At 40.0% G+C, this 19,919-nt stretch overlaps 1 protein-coding gene across 3 annotated transcripts in view; it reads right to left on the bottom strand.

Moving 5' to 3' along the window:
- Map3k20 (mitogen-activated protein kinase kinase kinase 20) overlaps positions 1-19,919 on the bottom strand; it is a 162,615-nt gene that overhangs the window by 91,599 nt on the left and 51,097 nt on the right. For all 3 annotated transcript variants that reach the window (XM_021151301.2, XM_021151312.2, XM_029474337.1), the window contains exon 3: positions 3,073-3,160. In XM_021151301.2, the coding sequence (XP_021006960.1) occupies positions 3,073-3,160 (88 nt within the window). The remainder of the gene's footprint in view (positions 1-3,072; positions 3,161-19,919) is intronic.

The raw sequence follows: 19,919 nt of genomic DNA, 5'->3' as shown, positions 1-19,919 counted from the left end.
TAACTGCTGAACTATCTCTCTACAGCACGTTTTTCTTTAAATAGGGTCTCCCTATACAGCTCAGGCTGTCTCAGATTCACAATGGTGTGCTTCAGCTTCTTGTGCCCTGAAATCAGAGATTCCTGCCACCTTTTGATTAATGTGTTTTTAGTTTTTTGAGTGACTTTTTTCCTGGTCACTCAAGGAATGATGAAACACATTTTATAGCCCAATAACTTCAGATTACTAATCTGAGATATAAAATCTTTTATATGCTTTTCTCCACCATGACCATTTCTCCCTGATCTTATACTATTATTGTAATATGATAAATTTGTATAAATCTCAATGAGACATTTATTGCTCTATAAAATTGTTTTTAAGCATGTTATAGAAGAGAAATGAAAATATATTTAAAGAATATTTGTCACATTTTTTAGCATTTCTCCTACCCATGAATTCTTTCCTTAAATTTTTATCACTGAGTGACTTCTGTCATCACAAAGACTTTTCATTAATACTGCTTTCAACTGTTGCTTGTTTCCTCAGTAAGGTTCACACTGAAGCCCTTTTTGCTAACTACATGTTCTGAGCTATTCCCTCCCTACGCCTGGTTATTTCTTATAAAGCAATTCTGCCTGCTATAAGCTCACTCATTCTCTGTCCAATAATATCTTTATAGTTATGTCAGTGTTAAAAGACTTTTTCCTTTGCTTGATACAATCTTTTCTTTCAGCAGGTACATCTTATTTTATTTACTGAACATGAGAGTCAGCACTGATTATATTGCCCCTTATATGGAGGTGAGCCATTTTCCCCTGCTGCATCCATGACTTTCTCTTTGTCTTCTCAATGGTCTGACCATGGTTTGGGTGTGAGCTCTTTTATAGTTCATGTTAGATAGCTTTAAATCTGGGGGCAGCAAAGTTAGTATCTTAACTTCTCCGTCAAGGGACTGACCTCGTCTGCCTTTCTGGGTGTCTCACTGGGAACTGAAGTCTCACCATATGGCTCTACGCCTGTCAATCACTTAATGTTTCCCAAGCAGGTAGCTTATTGAGTGTCAGTGTAAAGTATTTGTTTTAATTCTTTTGTGTGAGTGTGAGAGAGTAAAGCTCGTGATTTTATTGTCTTCATAACAAAATCAGCTTAGACCTGAGTCACATGGCCCTTTCTCTCTTCTTATTGACTCCTAGTTAAAAAGTTCACATTTCTCACTAGCTGGCCTTCTCTTAGCTCCACACTGGGTTTAACACACTCAAGTCTCAGCACAGCCGTCTTTGTCATTTCAACCGTTTTGCAGAAGCAGGCTTAGCATGACCTCTGTAGCCACTCTGTTTCCTGTCCTTACACAGTTTTCCATGGCACACAGAATCCTTGCCCTTCTGATACTGTGTCACTCTGCAGGGTCCCTGCTTGCCACAGTGTCCAGCGGGCCTTAGAAATGTTCACCATGGTCACAGGAGCAACATTGGCACAGAAAGTAGATCTTTTTAAAAAAGTTGTCAATACATTAAGCAAATATGTCCTTTGTTTTCTAAGGGTTTTTTTTTTTGTAGTTTTATGGTAATGATAGCAGACTCTGAAAATGCAATTATATACAGTTATCCCTTAGAACCCTCAGGGGACTGAGTCTCCCATCCAGGCACTTAAATGTATGGATGCTTAGGTCTCTTCTATAAAATAACAGTGTTTATGCACGCACGTGTGTGCGTGTACACACACACACCCACACACCCACCCTGTTTTGTAAACAAATGTGTTTTTAAAATTGAAATATTTTAAAATTACAGATGGTAATGTTGATGTCCATCCTCTAGTGGTTTGATGTGCTCTTTCTTCATAGCTTTTTTTTTTTTTTACATTCTCGTTAGGTGGAGGGATTTGTATCCCCAGTCTGCAGCCTCTGGTCTGTACCAAATGGGCACTTGGCAATGCTTATCTTGAACGTGTGTGCCATATAATGTGCAGACCCCAGAACAGCTCTGCTGTTATGAGTGAACCATGCCACACTTTTGCTGCCAGGATTCCGGTTCAACACAATCTGACCCTGCCAAGAACCAGTGACCCTTCCAAAACCTGGCTTGTGGGCAGGAGGAGTGCCTGGAGAAGAACCACGTGAGGTGTCTGTGGCACTCTGCCTCTGCTGCCTGCTGGGGACCACGGAACAAAAGTAAACTTAGAGCCTCAGCCTCCGTCTTGAATAAGATAGAATTATTGTTTACTTTGCAGGGTTTTTTTAAAATAAGAAATTTATAAGCACCCACACAGTTCTTTCTATTCTGAGTGTTTTGTTGTTTTTTTCTTTAAAGACAATCTAAATCTCTGCCATTATAGTGCAGGAAAAGAGAGCATATCTCTGAAGGTTTCCTTACAGTTTTCATTGGAGTCAACGAGTTGCCACAATAAAGAACCTGACTAGAGTTGTCCCTGTAAAGTCTAGCACTGCAGAGAGGCAGTGGACCTAACCTTTCCCCACTGGGAGGCACAAACCTAAGGGTAAAGTGTTTTAAAATCTGTGTCTTTTTAGTTTCTTGTGGCGAAAATTTCCACATGTTCATTTTCATTTTCAGAAAGGGTATTTCCATCAGCTAAAAACTCCTGCTCAAAATTACGTGATAACTTAGCTCAAGGTCATTATTAGTGCAGATGACCAGACCTGAAAAATACGGTCATCACATAAGAGACCTGAAGAGAGGGCTCTACGGGGAGTAGAACGGACTGCAAGAATTACAGCGTGAACATCTCAAGAAATCTTAATTTACAAAAGGTCACAGAGTTACAAAAAACATCTCTCACTTCAACTAATTAAATGAAATTTTAGTTAAATGGCACCTTACGTATTGGCAATGCAGCTGCAGGTGCATTTGAACAGCATCCACACAGGTATAATTAGCCACAATTAAACATGGGTAGAGGTGGAAACACCATTCTTAATTATATTGATATAATCAGTTTTATTAATGCTTTATGGCAACAGAAGTGACGCCTGACAGTAGCACACAACAGTACCGAATGGTAAGCATTTTCCCATCTGAAGGAATCGGAAGCCGGGCAACCCGGGAGGAAGACAGTCCCACGGTGAGCTCCTACCTGTGACGATGCCATAGTTGGGAGGTTCCAGAATCACTCCATAAAACTGGATGATGTTTCTGTGACTGAGGACGCTCAGGATTTCTGCCTGTACGAAAATCAAATGCAAAATGTGTAAAGTGTCATGTGTAGGGTGAGTCTTCCTAGGTAGGCTTCAGATTCACTTTCCCTCCTTTTACATTTACCGAGACATGTTCGAACTCAACAAGCAAGTGATGCTGACAACCCTGCCGGCGGAGCCACGCCCCAAAGTAAGACCAGGTGACTGTGGTGGAGGCTAGCGATGTAGGCAGGACATTTATTTTCAATGAAAGCCCTTTTTCTAGTAGCTAAATATATATATATATATATATATATATATATATATATTTTTTTTTTTTTTTCCTGTATAATATCTCTTTGTGGGCAGAGGTGCAGAAAGCCTAGGCTTTTATCAGTTGAGAGTCAAAATTCAGCTAGAGGTATTCAAGCACTAACAAAGTGATTCTCAGCCTTCCTAAGCTGCGACCCTTTAACACAGTTCCTCATGTTGTGGAGACCCCCAAGCATATAATTATTTTGTTGCTACTTCATAACTTAAATTTTGCTACTGTTATGAGTCATAATATAAATATTTGATATGCAGGATACCTGATGTGTGAGCTCCAAACAGGTCATGACCCATAGGTTGAGAACTCCGTTACTGATGTTATAGATTTGCTTACATTCTGTTATTTATATCATCCCCTTTTAGAGTGATTTTCCAATAAGTAATTAGAAATACATTATTGCTGTCCTTCCATGGAAAATTCCTGATGTATGTTACAGTTTGAGATAAATTAATACTAGAAAGCTTCCCAAGAGTGGCAATGCAAAAAATAAGTTACATTTATTAAATTTAACTTTTAAGATTGAAAAAAATGCCATAGTAAATACTTGTTAATAGCTAAAAAAGGATATTGTGTGTGCTGGATAGTTTTACTTGATACAAGCTACAGTTATCTGAAAGGAGGGAATCTCAACTGAAAAATGTGCTTCTGTGAGATTCAGCTGTAGGGCATTTTCTTAATTGGTGTTTGATAGGGGAGTACCCAGCCCACTGTGGGTGGGGCCATCCCTGGACTGGTATTCCTGGGTTCTATAGGAAAGCAGGCTGAGCAAGCATAGGGAGCAAGCCAGCAAGCAGCACCCCTCCATGGCTGCAGCATCAGCTCCCATCTCCAGGTTTGTGCCCTATGTGAGTTCCTGTCTTGACCTCTCTCAGTGATGGACTGTGGTCTAGAAGATGAAATAAACCCTTCCCTCCCCAAGCTGTTTTGGTCATGGTGCTTCATTACAGTGATAATAGCCCTAAATAGGACATAAATTGGTACTAGGATTGTGGGTTATTCCTGTGACAGACCTGACCATCTTGGGGTTTTTGTTTGTTTGTTTGTTTGTTTGTGGGCTGTGTTTGTGGAGGGACTTTGGATAGGAGAGCCATTGAGTGTTCAATGCTTGTGAGCTGCTGTGTGAGAATTTGAAAGATGGGAATATTGAGGGCAATGTGGTGGATTGGAGCCTGGACTATGAAGTCTCAAAGGAAAGTTTAAAGACTATTAGGGCCATTTTGTTATTTTGAATTGGGATTCTGTGGTTCTGGTAGCTGGGGCTGAGGAGCTGGCCATGGTTAAGATACCAGAACTAACTAGGACATTGTTATAGAAATCACATATATTAAAGTCTCACTACTTTATAGAATAAGCTATGGTTAATCAAGAAATTTGAAATGTAAGGAGGTATAACTTAAATACAGAAAAGGTTTAATATTTCAATTATACAGCTTACTATTGGCAACCAGAAAATGCATTTTTAGTTTTCCAGCTCAGACAGGGGATATCAAGAAAAAAGTCAGAAAAGGCCCTGGTGGAATCTGCACACTGTGAATTAATGTGGGTTTTGTGAAACATTTATTCCCATTACAGTAAGAGTTGCAATTTCATTAAAAACACACTCTGTGACTAGCAACTAGGTAGGAAATAGAGGTTTGGGGGTTGGTACTGAGTTAATACAGGCAAGAATAAAAGACCAGACCGTTCATGCTCGCTTGAGTAGCCAATCTCTTCTTTCACCTAAGCTGCCTAAAAGAGTAACTTGGGCTAGATTTCAAAAGAATGACTGTCTAACCACCCAGAGGCTCTACAGCTCCCTGTTGATGTAAACGCTTGAGAGAGAGGATTTGACGGTGGTGCTTTTACTCCATCACTGTCCAAAAGAAACCGGCACCTTTGTTAGAGAGCCCTTGCTCACTCTTCATTCTGTGAACATGCCCTGGGCCTTGCAATGAACCTTTCAGGTTCTTCTTCTGGAAACCTAGCTACTCAGAGCTGGTGACGTCATGGTCACGGGAGGAGGAGCTTCAAACACCAGTGTTCTAAACCAGCATCTTCCCTCGCAACCATCTGTAAATATTTGTCCTTATGCCCATAGATAAGTGCAGTCTTCACCCCTTACCAGGGAAACTTTGTAACAGAGACCACTCCAGAAAAGCACAACCAATCAAAATGCACAATTGTGGAGCTGGGTCCCAGTGGATACATCTTCAAAAGCCTTCAAACCTCAGGCTCAGGTAACTGCAGGATAGGGGGCAGAAAGACTGTAAGAGCCAGAGGCTCAGGGAGTTTGCTGTAAGATTGTATCTTCTAGTTATATCAGAAGCCACAACCAGCAAATCTCACACACAATGACTGCCTAACCATGAACCAAACAAGAACAACAGACATGCCAAAGTGGGTGAGGAAAGGTCATGGGCGCAACCCTATACAAAGAACCGCAGGCAACTGAGGAAGCAGGAGAGATGGCCTTCACCAGGGACGGGCACATCAATTGGTTGTCCGGTGCCAAATGGTCAGCCCCTAAAACATACATATAAGTAACATTATGTGGACTGAACAGGCTATACTTAGGAATAGATATGTTTATTATACATATACACACGCAATAATCGTTCATGGGAAACAGCCATGAATTTGAAGGAGAGCTGAGAGAGGTATGTGGGAAAGTTTGGAGGCAAGAAATGGGAGAAATGAAAGTACATTATAATTTCAAAAATTAAGAAAAAGGGATAAGAAGATAGACGCTTACTCAGCTTTAAGCCTTCCCCTTGATCCCTGTCCTCTGTCTGTCTCTCTGTCCAGAAACCCTTCTTCAGGTGTATCCACGATGCACTGGGCCCTCCACCAGAGAGAAGCTTATCCAGGAGGAACCCTGGCTTCTCAGCACGGAGTTCCACTCACTTTCATGACCACATTACCCACAACTATTGCCCTTAGTAGGAGAGTGGAAAGGCAAGGAACAATAGACCTTAAAGTAACTACTACAGCAGTCTGTAGAGGGCTATGAGGCCGGGCTGCCTACTTCCTTCAGGCCAGGTGTAGACAGATCTTCCCTTCCAATCCCTTCCCTGGTAACTATTGCAGTCTGACCACCAAGACAAATGAAGTGAAACTCTTATAAGGTCTGCGTGAGTCAAGTTCCCAGGGGCCTGAATGGACCCAGCCCAGAAGCACGCTGCTTGCCTGACTTCATTCATGGTTGGAGCATTTTCCCCAAATCAACCCTTTGTAAAAAGTGATTCATACGTGACGGTAAAATGGGAATCTAGCCCCTTGGCATAGGAAAGTCTATGTTACAAGAATGACTAACAAAGCAGGAAGGGGGATTTGATCACCCGAGTGTCAGGTCACATTTTTGAGTCACTTTGGGCTCACAAACTGACAAGCAGTGAGCTCTATGGTTCTATAGATTCTCTTTCCAGTGAGGCTCCCCGGGTACTCAGGGAAATAAGGATGACTAAATGAACCACATTCAGGCACCATAATAGGAATCCTATATTCCTAAAGAGATTTGGCATCATGGAGACTCCTCTCTCTTTTTTCTCTCTCTTTAGAAAACTAGTTACAGATGCTAAGGAAAGCTAGACAACTCATTCTCCTCATGTTTCTGGAAAGCTGACATGACGTCATGCAAAGCTTTCATCAGCCGTGTCAGCAGAATTGGGAAGTCTCTGGTTGCTCAGTGGTTTTCCTGGGTGGGTGCTACAGCTGATTCATTATCAGGAGATGGGCCTGGGCCCTCTATGTTAGTCCATGCTTAACTCAGACTGAGGAGAGTCTAACCTGGCTGAACATGGGAGTGGCAAGAACCTAATGCAACAAACAGTGTGAAGGCCTGAGACTAAAGAAATGTCTCAAACCACAAGAGTGCTAAGAGATTTACATTCATTGTGCCTGGAACTGGGTGTCATAGGTTAACATGAAAAAAAAAATAAAGTATTAAAACAACCCGTATTCAAATTTGGATGACCAAAACACATGTAAAAATCTGGCTTTTGATCACAAGTTACTTAACTTGGTCAAAGAGTTGGCCACATTGTGCTAAATTATTGAAAAAAAAAAGTTTATTCCCAAACAAAGCCTTGGGTCTTGCTTTCTTCCTAGAAAATGACTTGGGTGGACACATTTCCCAGTTCCTTTAGTTGTAATGTCTGTTAATTTCTGATGATAATTAATGGATTACTAACATAAATTTCTCATGGAGGAAACTACCAATAACTACTCAGTGAACAGGACACGGTGTGTTAGGACCTCCCCCTCTGTAGTGGGAGTCTGGCTCTGACACTTAACTGGGGACTGGCAAAGTTCCATTTTTAATGCCACCAAAGCTCCACGTGGTAAATAAAGGCTTAATCTCTAGCATGTACTATCAGGAGATGAAGAAATCTTTAAGAGGTGGGGCTGAGAGGGAAGTCTTGCTCCTGAGAAAGAAGATGGGGCCTCAGTCTCATCCCCATTCATTGCTTTTGTACCCAGCCATAAAGGATAGCGGCATCCTCTACCAGCCATTCCTGCCATACGCTGTGGTGCTCCAGGCAATGGTTAGTCATGGACTGAACCCTCTCAAACTGTGAGTCAAGCTAACCTTTCCCCCAGTTTAAGCAGGTTTGTCTTCGGTGTTTGTTACAGTAACAGGAAATGAACACGAGGACTTTGAAGAAATGAAGACCCTGAGACCAATTCTTCTCACTTTCGACACAGAGACAGGAAGTCCCTCCCCAGTTCCAGCAAAATCAGGTGCTTGACTAATGCCAGTGTCTTCTCAGGCCTCTTTCCTGCTTCTTTATGGTCCATCTGTCATCAGGCAGTCCACGCTTCCAGCTCAATGAATCCATTCCTACTGGCAATGGATTCCGCTGGCATGAGTTGCCTGATTATTTTCATATACTTACATTTGTTTTTCCACATATATTTAAGATTTTACCTAAATACAATACATTTCCAAAGCATTTATATTTTCTCATTAAGGAGACACTTTAGTGTATTTAAATGTTGTGGAAACTGGGTCTTAGATGGGCTCACTTGTCAGGGGCCTAATAAATATTAATAATAACATCTGATCCCAGGTCTCCCACTTCTGTCTCTTTCTTGTACATTTCTAGTCCTTGATCTTTTTAAAGAATATCTAGTAAAATTGTCTGTCTTAGCTTGGTGTTATACATCTGTAATCCTGTGCTATCTAGACAGTTCAAGGTCAGCTTAGACTGCATGAGGCCCTGTCTCAAACACAAACAAACCAACCACAAACCTAAACAAATAAAATATTTAAACATTTATTAAGATAAAAATATTTATTAAGAACTGCCTTGCTCAAATGGATATGAATTTTTAGAGTCTCCCATATCAAAGGGTAACATTTTTTGATTGAGTGCCTATTATGAACTAGACTAAGCTTTCATTTTCTCACAACAAACCATGGACTAATCTCTATTATCACGCTTCCTACAGCGGAAGAAACCTAAGCAAGGAGACAATTTAAAACTCATTGAGGACACAGTGAATGGCAAAGCCAGACTTTTAACACAAGTCATGTGACCTCAGAGCCCCACTTATAATCAGCAAACCATAGTGCTTTGCCTACAAACCAGATTTGAGAACAGAAAGGAATATGCATTTACAGGATACCCAGACATTACAACAGGGATGGAAAATTCCAGAGCCCTCCTAGTTACAAAAATGCAAGGAAGCTCTCAGAGGCTGGGCCACTGTCTCTACTGCAACATATTCACACCTTCTTGACATTTGACTGTGCAAGATCAGGTCAGAAAGCGAGATCTAATTCTCCCCAGGCACCGGGGCATAAGGCCAGCCGGCAACAACCAAATTTATGGCTAATAAAACCCGTTAATTGCACAGCAAGAGGCAGCCTCTCTCTATGCAAAAATTACATGGTAGGAATTTTGAGCAACTTCACAATCTGATTAGCTGAGTGCTTTATAATATTACTCCACAGTGCGACAGAGTTTGATTATTTACATCCCATAAGAGAAATGTTTGCCACATTTATTATGGAAATCTACAAAATCACTTAGAAGAGTTTAGGCAAATTTAATTTTAAAATAGTGTGAGAAGTCCCTTAACATCTTTTACACTCCAATTAGACAGTATCTTGAATACCTGGATATTTCCGCTAAATTAATAGTGATTTTAGTCTTTTGATGTTCTCATATTAGACTCAGTAACTAAAGGTGAAAGCATGCCTTTATTCACTGGAAAACAACAGCACCGAATCCTGCACGTATAATCTGTTATTACAGGGTTTAAAGAGCTCTACAAAACATCACAGGACCAACAGACAGATGTGCCCACCAATAGAGGACCCAGAAATCCACACACCCCACTCCAGCAACCTGACTTCCTATAAAGGTGACAAAACCATATATTGGAGGAAGGACAACCTTTTCAATGAATAATGCTGGGGAAACTGGGTTTCCACAAATAGAAGAATGATGTCAGACCCCTCCATCTCTCACCCTGCACCAAGAAGATCCACATATGTACAAAAAATGGATCAAAGCCCAAAACTTTGCAACTTGTATAAAAAATCATTTCTAGACATAGGCACTGGCAAAGGCTTGTAGAAAAGGACTTCAATGGCTCAGGAAATAATTGCAAGAACTGGCAGGAAGGAATCTGTGAGATTCAAAGGCTTCTGCAAAGCACAGAGAACAATTAACGCAGTAAAGAGGCAATCAACAGAATAAGAGAAAACTTCTGCCAACAAACCGACAGCAGATTAATATCTAGAATATATAAGAAATCAAAAACTTAAACATTAATGAAATCACCCAATTATCCAATCAATCAATCAGTGGGCAAATGAACTGAACTGTTCTCAAGAGAGGAAACTCAGGAGCTAGGAAGATGGCTCCTGGGTAAAGTGCTTTTTATGCAAAGTTAAATGAGTTTGGCTCTTCACTGACCTAGATGAAAGTGCCTGCATAGAGGGGTATCCCTGCAATCCCGTGCTGGTGAGACAGACAGAAGAATCTCTGCGGCTTGCTTGCAGTTTAGATCAGCTGGTGAGTTCTGGGTTTAGCGAGACGCCCTAACCCCAAAATTAAATTCAAGAAGTGATTGAGGAAGAAGAAAACCAGTGTTTTCTGACCTCCACATCCATGGGCATATACACAGATGCAAGAGGAATACAAAGGACAAATAAATGCATGGGGAAATGTTCAGCATCCTTAGCCATCAGAGAAATGAATATCAAATGTATATTAGGCTCCATCTCACGCCAGTCAGAGTGACTATCATGAAGAAAATTAATCACATGAAATGCTTGAGAGGTTACAGGAGAAGAAACTCCTGCGCACTGCCGGGCAGGGGATGGAAACTAGTTCAGCTCCTATGGGAATCAGCTTGGAGGAGGGTCTCACAAGAGCTAAAAATAGAACAATCCTATCACCCAGTTATATGCAGCATATCTCCAGGAAATAAATGTATCCAAGTGAATCCAAGTCAACACACTAGAGATACTTACATATCTATGTTTATTGTGGCACTACTCACAAAGACCAAGATGTGTAATATAAAAGACTATCAGGAGGAGAATGGGGACCGGGTGTGGGTGGGGGGGGCGGGGAGATTGCTCAGTGGTTAGGAGCACTTGCTGAATTCTATTCCCACTACTCACAAGACAATTCACAGCCACCTGCAACTCTAGTTCCTGGGGACCTGAGCTCCTTCTCTGGCCTTTGTGGGCACCAGGTTTGTAGCATGCATACATGCTGTAGGCAAACACACATATGCATAAAAGTAAATATTTTTAAATGGGGTGAATGGATACCGGACGGGGAGGTAGCTTAGCCAGTCAAGTGCTTGTAGCATCAGAATTTGAGTTTGGTCTCTGGAACCCATGAGAAGAACTGGGTGTGGTGGTATGCATCATACAGGCACCCAGGAGGCAGAAGGGCAGATTCCTTGGGTTCGTTGGCTAGCCCACCTAGCGTATTTGGTGACCAAACAGTCCCCAATGAGAGATCCTATCTCAAAACAAACGAAATACAAACAGCAACAAGGTGGATAGATCCTGAGGAAAAACAGCCCCTCTGGACTCAACCTGTGCCACACATGTTCACAGTCCTATATGAGAAGTCTAGATTTTCAAAAGCACATAATATGAAATAGAAAAGTGTGCGTGTGTGTGTGTGTGTGTGTGTGTGTGTGAAGGAAGGTCTGGAGAACAGAAGAAGAGAGGAACAAAACAGGGTAACAGGGAAGAAAGACAATGGTGTTACTTACATTCTCTCCTACGCAGAGCATAGACCTATATGACATATAGATGTATAGAAAGTGTATGCACATATCTATGAAAGTAGAAGGGTGACTATTTGGGGAGAAAGGGATCAAGAAAGGGATAAGGAAATGGTGAATGTGAGCAAAGAGTGATGAGCCACGTATGAAGGGGTCATAATAAAACCTAGTATTTTGTATGCTACCTTTAGACCTCTAATGAAATAAATACAATCTTAAGGATAAAGGAGATTAGATAGCTTCCAATATTTCCCTCCCTAGTCTTCACCTACAGCCTCCATAGGTCAACTCCATTAACAGGGAACTGTGATTAATACAGTGGGCATTCTTTAATTAGATCATATGTAAAGTTATAACTTTAACATAATGATCTCAGCAAAAAAAAAAATAATAGCATTTGTGATTGTCCTGAATAATTAGTTTGTTTTTATCTCATTGCTTCAGTGACGATTTTAACAAACATTGCGCTACACAATTCAGGTTGGTTGCTGGGAAGGTTAAACAGAAGCTTGTTGCCAACATCTACAAAGTAGACTGAGCCTCATGGGTATGTTTTTATCATATATCCATGGACCAAGGTCATCTGTACCACTGCTTATTGACTGCATCTGGCTCTCAAGACACCAGGGACTGCTGTGGTAATATAACCAGAGAATAACTGATGTAACATACTAACCTTTTTTCACATACATTCAGACAACCTGAGGCATTTAGGAAAATATACAGAAGAGACTGAAATGAGCTAGGTTGTAAAAGTTCAACATGAGCCCAGGAAGATGGTCGGCTGTAATGCAGGAGAATATAGAGTCTGCTAAGAGCCTACAGAGATATGCTATGGCATTTGACACATATGGACCCAATCACAGTCTCATCACTCCAATCCTTCTGCAGTCCACAAATGTAGGAACTACTGAGTTTCAGAAGTTATAAGCTGAGTTCATGCTTACTTGTCCATTACAGTAGCTATCATGTGTGCAACATTTCCTTTGTATGAGCATGATCAGACCATCCTGAGTGCATTAACGTGTTTGAGCCATGACTTAAGTATCATCATCTTCAGTTTATCACCAAGAAAATAGTAACAAGGAGATAAACAACCTGCCCATGGCCAGATGGTTAAAACACAAGGAGACCAAGACTCAACCAGATGGTCTGGCCTCAGAGCTACAAACCGTGAGTACAGACTCTGAAAGTCACATAGATGCTGGACCCACACATTTCTACAACAAAGAGAGTAAACAAACTCCCCCATGGTTCCGCACATATCAAGGTCTTGGATGATAGAAACCTCTGGCTCATTGATTGGGTCTGGGATGAAAAGCACTGCAGAGTAAGGATCGAGAGGCAACTTTCTCATTATGGCTGTGGTGTTTAGGCAAGGACAGAGTGAATGACCTAAAGTGTCCTCACACTGATATTCTGACTTCAGTCTGATTTATTTGGTAATAGTCGGGGCATCTTGGATGCTCACCAGGTGAGTCTGATATGCAGCCAGGACTTAGAGCCACTGGACTGCAGCCTAGTTAGTTGCTCTGGAGTTGGAAAGGTCTTTGGGCTAAACTTCCACTCAATCAATAATACATCTTGCTATCTTTGACAACACAACTTTGCTCTTTCTGTGGGAAACAAGAAAGCCACTATCAGCTTGAAACAACTGTACCAAACTCACATGTGAACTTCATGTAGGTATACCTTCTCCTTAATATTAGCTGTTATCAACAGTGAAAAGAGAAAACCTTCCAAAAATGTATAGAACTGAACCCAGACAGCAAGACTGTGAGATTCATGGGTTTTTGTTTCTCTAGTGCTGAGATTACAAGTGCCACCAGAGCTGGGAGTTCCTTTTTGTGGGGTTTGAGAATCAAACCCAGGTGCTCACAAGCACTTTACTGATTGGGTTATTTTACCAGCCCAGAGAAAATATAATTAACCCCCAGAAGCCATAGGGACATGTAATAAAACAGTGCACAGGATGCATGTGTCTAATGAAGGCAGAGTCAACGGTCATGGAAGAGTGGTCACCTCTGGGGTAGACCAGACACCAACCGAGGCAGTCAGCCTTTCTAGACACTATGGAATCTAATGCACAGAATGAGGGTATTAAAACTTGTTCTCCTTAGATCATAATTTTTAAATCATCTTTTTTTTTTTGGTAGAAGTTTTAGTCCTTGTACTGGCTAGTTTTGTGTCAACTTGACACAGCTGGAGTTATCACAGAGAAAGGCGCTTCAGTTGAGGAAATGCCTCCAGGAGATCCAACTGTAAGGCATTTCCTCAATTAGTGATCAAGGGGGAAAGGCCCCTTGTGGGTGGGAACATCTCTGGGCTGGTAATCTTGGGTTCTATAAGAAAGCAAGCTGAGCAAGCCAGGGGAGGCAAGCCAGTAAAGAACATCCCTCCATGGCCTCTGCATCAGCTCCTGCTTTCTGACCTGCTTGAGTTCCAGTCCTGACTTCCTTTGGTGATGAACAGCAGTATGGAAGTGTAAGACAAATAAACTCTTTCCTCCCCAACTGCTTCTTAGTCATGATGTTTGTGCAGGAATAGAAACCCTGACTAAGACAGTCCTCTTATCCTTACCACTCAATTCCCACACTGTTACATCTTCTGCCACTACAGAACATTACTATAAGTTGACGTTCAGGCTTTATTTAGACTTTCTGGCAGTTCTGGGAATCAAACTCAGGGCCTTGCAGGGCATGCATGCTAAGGCAAGGGTTCTATTACATAGCCACCACTTCAGCCTCTTCATTGAGATTTTTAACAATGTTTCCTTAAATGTTTTCTTTGTGTTCCAGGATCCTTCTAGCAGTCATATATTCTTTGTGTCCTCTATCTTCATAATTGAAATTTTTAATAAGTTTAAATGGATGTGAAAACACTTTTTAAAGTGTGATGCACACCAAGAACGTGACTTCCTGTTTTTAAACACGAAATAAGTTCAAGCATGCAAAGTACCAGAAAACGCTGATATATATTGATCACACTCAACCTAATAAGCAAGAACAAATATATATATTTATTCCTATATTGTGCCTACTTCTATGAGTAGGCTTGGATTTTTCAAAACCTTCAAAAACTCCCTTCTAGCCCTGTGTCCAAAAATAGAGAAGAAGAAGACATGATAAAAAGGACAGGGGATATGGACCTGTTTAGAAGTAGTTCTTTGGGTCTTTGGGGTGATCTCTGTTGTCAGGATACCAACAGCTCAGTTCAGTAGTGTTAGAATACCAAACACAAATCAGCAGTGTGCACGATCCAGCAGAAACTGCCAGGCTTCCCCCAAATCTGCATGAGTCAGTGAGAGCAACTAGAACCAGAAGTTCTCTGGTGTGCATCTCTCAACAAAGTGAAGATCAGCGAAGACACAAGACCACTGAAGCATTGCAAGTCTACCTATGCAAGTGCCCTGTCCCTGTCTGTTGAGTTCTACTTCTACTCTCTCCAAGCATCACATGTCCTCTCAGGGGTCACACAAGTCTATAACACATGACAGAACCAGAAATTTCCACTTCATATCCCCCTTTTTGTTTAAAAGTTGCCTTTTCCCCCATAAGATTAATAATCTACATACAATAAAAATAATTATAAGAGCCATAAAACCAGAATGTTATATTGTATTTTAAATAGACAGCTTATATGCAATATAGTGTAGCAAAAACAACCTTAAATGTCTATTATTATACAGTAAAAACAAAATGACCTTAAATTCCTATCAGTATACAATAATTAAGCAAAACAACCTACCACTCAAGATGATAATCACCATAACACATCAGACAACCAAAACCACTCATCCCAATGTAAGGGGTCAGGATGATGAGCCTTTTATAATTACTTCCTACTGAACTGAGGTGAAGAATTTGTTTGGGGCCCAAGAGAAAAAAAATTGGTTGTCCTGAAAAAAAGCTATCTGTAGCATTTGTTATCTAGTCTTTGTGCTGTCCGTCAAGACTATGTATTGTCCATACAGTCTTTTTCTGTGATTCACCACTTGGGATAACCCTTTTCAAGTTGATTCACATGCATATACTGGAGAAACCGGTAACTGAGACAGTCTGTGAGAATGAATCATTGGGCCACTTGCTTTGTGAAGACATTCATGTCTTAGCTGATAAAAGGTTTCCCCTGGTCAGATCTAATCTTTGTAAGTCTGTAGATAACCTTATTTTCTCATTCCCTGTAGATATATTACCATGACAACATCCCCATCTTAAAACTATTGCAAGTTTCCATTCTACTGTCAACACATCCTTATAGTATATTGGTTGGGCTACTTCCTCAGTTTTTTCGGTAACCCATTCAGCTGCTGTTATTCCTTTTTCTCCAACATTAAGAAAATTTAGAGTTAACAAAGCATTATACGGTCTGTTCCTGGGGGGGGTTTACTCTTCCTTTTTGTTTAATTAGCCTCTCTTTTAAGGCATGATTGGCTCTTTCTATAACTGCTTGTACTGTGGGACTATGTGGTATACCAGTAACATGCTTTATATTGTAATATACGAAGAATTTTCATCTTATTGGATACATATGTGGGAGCATTATCAGTTTTAATTTGTGCAGTTATCCCCATAATTGCCATCATCTCCATTAAGTGTGTAATTATACAATCAGTCTTTTCAGAATGTAAAGCAGTTGCCCATTGGAATCCTGAGACTGTGTCAATGGTAGGTGTATATACCTTTGCTTCCCAAATTCTGCAAAATGGAAAACATCCACCTGCCAGATGTCATTTATTTTGGTACCCAGGGTTACTACCAGCAGGTAATGGAATTTGGTTGTATAGAGAACACATACGACATTTTTTTAAAAAAATTATTTCTTTGGCTTGTTGCCAAGTGATGGAAAATGTTTTCTTTAAGCCTCATCCATTAATATAATGTTTTTCATGAAGTTTTAAGGCTTCTTACACATTTCCTAGTAGTTGGTCAATTTCCCTGAGCTAACGGATGGGGACAACCTGCATGAGACTGACTATGAGTAACATATAAGAGGATAGTTTCTACTGCTGATGGCGTGTTGCAATTTTATAAATAATAAAGTTAATTCTGAGTTATCAGGTACAAATCCAGTAGTCTCTACATACAAAACAACTCTTTCTGCATAAAAGAAATCATATTAAGAGATTCAGGATAATATAATACCATAAGGACTGCATATAATTCTAACTTTTGAACTGAGATATATGGACTTTTGAGCACCTTACTTATTTTGTCTGATTTATAACCTGCCATTCCCATCTTATTTGCATTTATATAGAATGTTGGTCTCTGGAATTGGTGTTCTCTTTATGATATGTGGAAGAATGTAATTAGTTTTTTTATAAACTGTATACTTTGCTTTTCAGATATTTGTTATTAATTTCACCCAAGTATTGAATACCCATAATGATATAATCTCAGCATTTGTAAGAAATACTACAATTTCCGCCAGATCTGCTCCTGACAATCAATGTAATTGTATTCTACCTTTTATAATTAATTCAGAAGTCTTTTCTATATATGTCTTCTATTTATTACTTTGTCTTTGAGCTAGGGAAAAATTCATTCCATAATACTATCTTGTCTTTGCATAATAAGCCTGGTAGGAGACTGAGTTGAAGACAAAATGACCAAAATACAATCAAGTTTAGGATCAATTCCATCCACATATGCATCTTGTCTATGCTTCACATGTAGTCTTTGTTCCTCAGGAATTAACTCTTTTTCTGCTTCACTTGTTAGACATCTTGGATTGTTTAAATTTGAATCTTTTTATGATATCTGAAACAAATTACTTAACTCAAAATGTAATTAATCCAATTGTAAGCCCCAGTCAGTTAATATCTCCTATTAATTTTTGAAAATTGTTAAGTGTTTTCAATTGTTCTCAACGAATCTATACCTTTTGCAGTAGAATTTTTTGTTGATTGATTTTATAACCCAAATAACTAAGTGAATCTCCTCTTTGTATTTATTTTCTGGAGCAGTCTGTAACTCCCAGCATGGCAGAATTCTCTGTGTTACCTTAAACATATTCTCTAAAACATCTTTGTCAGAATCATCCAACAAAACATTATCCATATAATGATAAATGGCAGATTGAGGGAATTGCTTAAGAATTATTTCTAATGGTTGTTGCACAAAATTCTGATAAGATGTCCCAGTGTTATCCAAAGACATTAAGCACTCAGGCAAACTTGACAGTGCATGAGATAAAAGCAGTGATAACCCACAGAGATCGACAAAACTGATGCATTTCTTACCAACCATGTGCACACAGCATCCAAGTCCCACCAGCAGGACAGAAAAGATGGCTTGGAGTGAGAGGGAACTTTTGCTTCTCTTCATCCTCAGCATAGACCTTAAAAGGTTACCCACATTGCACACCTGAGCAGTGGGGAATAGAAAGCTCAGTTCTTCATTCCTTTGGAACAGTAAAATTCAGAGAAGGCTTTGTACCCAAGCCTGTTGTACCAAAGCCACTTGGCACCCTGCCTCTTGCAGCCTAACATTTTAACAGAAAGTTCTCAGAAGTCTTTATGACCCAGAAGGTAGGGAGGACACTAAATCACTTCTGAGTAGAGCAGCCAACATGTCCACTTACGGGTAAGTTTGACAAGCCCACTAGATAACGCACAATGTTAGCAAGTGACAGGAGTTAGCAAGCGGGCATCAAGGGGAAGGACTTCAATGGAACAGATGAAATGATGAACTAAAATGTTAAAATTATAACAAATATAATTGTCTTTTAGTTTTCAGCATTATTTTTGGGAAAATAATTTATTAAATAAAAAAACAAAAACAAAACTATTTTCTGTGTCTAAGAGCCAAAACTGGGCCTTGTATGTGCAAGAATGTGCTCTGCAATGAGTTACATCCCAAGACTCAAAAGAAAAAAACCTTAAAAAGTCTTAATTTTTGTAAGGCTACTTATAAATACCACTTCAAAAGAATTTTTGTTATATTTATTTATTATGTGTGTGTTGGGGGATACATATGTGAAGGTCAGAGGACAACTTTCAGGATCTGATCCACCCCTTCCATTCTGTAAGCCCTGGAGACAGAACTCAGGGTTCTGTCTTGGTAGGGCTGGCTTGGCAGCTAGTACCTTTAGATGACGTCACAGTCATCTCAACAGCCCTGGATGCTTCCTGATTAAGTTTATAATTTTAGAGGTTACGGTAAAATCATGTTAATGAAATATTCCATAGTCCCTTTTGAACTAATGATAGATGTCTTTAGGTCAGATGCATGTTTCAGAAAGGTTAAGACAATGCATGACATATAGCTGTACATACTGTGTTGCTCATTATGTTGAGTTTGGGGTATGAATAGCACCAAACAAAAATTTCATATCCAAGGCTGAAGAGATGGCTCAATGGTTTAGAACAGAGTACTCCTCTTCCAGAAGACATGGGTTCAATTCCCAGCCCTCTCGTGGTTGCTCACAACTCTCTGTAACTCTGGTTCCAGGTATTCTAATGCCATCTTCTGGCCTCTGTGGGCACTGCACACACACAGGGCACACAGATATACATGCAGGCAAAATGCCCATACACATAAAATAAAAATTAAAAAATCTTTAAAAAAAACCCTACATCCCAGACATTGAAGCTACTTTATACACACACACACACACACACACACACACACACACACACACACACACACATATATATATATATATATATATATATATATATATATATATATATGGAGTGGGGTTGAACCCCTTCCTCAAATAAACCTAATTTAACACTAACTCTTGATGACCTGAGTTAGGCAAGGTCTTCTTAGATATCACACAAAGTATAAGGAAAAAGGAAAAGATTGGACTTTCATAAACTTTAAAGTGTTGGGCTTGAGAAGATACCAACAAGAAAGGAAACGGATGACCTATAGAACCGTTTACAGACTTTCTCAAGATGTTTTTCTACACAGGCACGATGAGTTAGTCTGCAAATACAATTTTACTTTGGCCTCTCTAGTCTTTACGCCTTTGATTTCTTTGATTTTGGTGCACTAAAACCTCTTCTACTACCCTGAACAGAGATGGAGAGGACACATGGCCCTGACTTACTCTTGATCTTAGAGAGAAAAAACATTCAGAATTTCACTTCCAGGAGAAAATGTTGACTATATAGGTTCTGTGGTCGACGCCATACAGAAGATTGGAAATTATTGAAACTTATTAGACCATCCTATGGTCTATCTTGAAGGATATTTCATGTGTACCTAATACGAATGTGTAGCTTAT

This window comes from Mus caroli, chromosome 2 (assembly GCF_900094665.2).
Source record: "Mus caroli chromosome 2, CAROLI_EIJ_v1.1, whole genome shotgun sequence".
NCBI lineage: Eukaryota > Metazoa > Chordata > Mammalia > Rodentia > Muridae > Mus > Mus caroli.
Note: the sequence above shows the minus strand (reverse complement) of the source record. Positions and strands in the feature narration are given on the sequence as shown.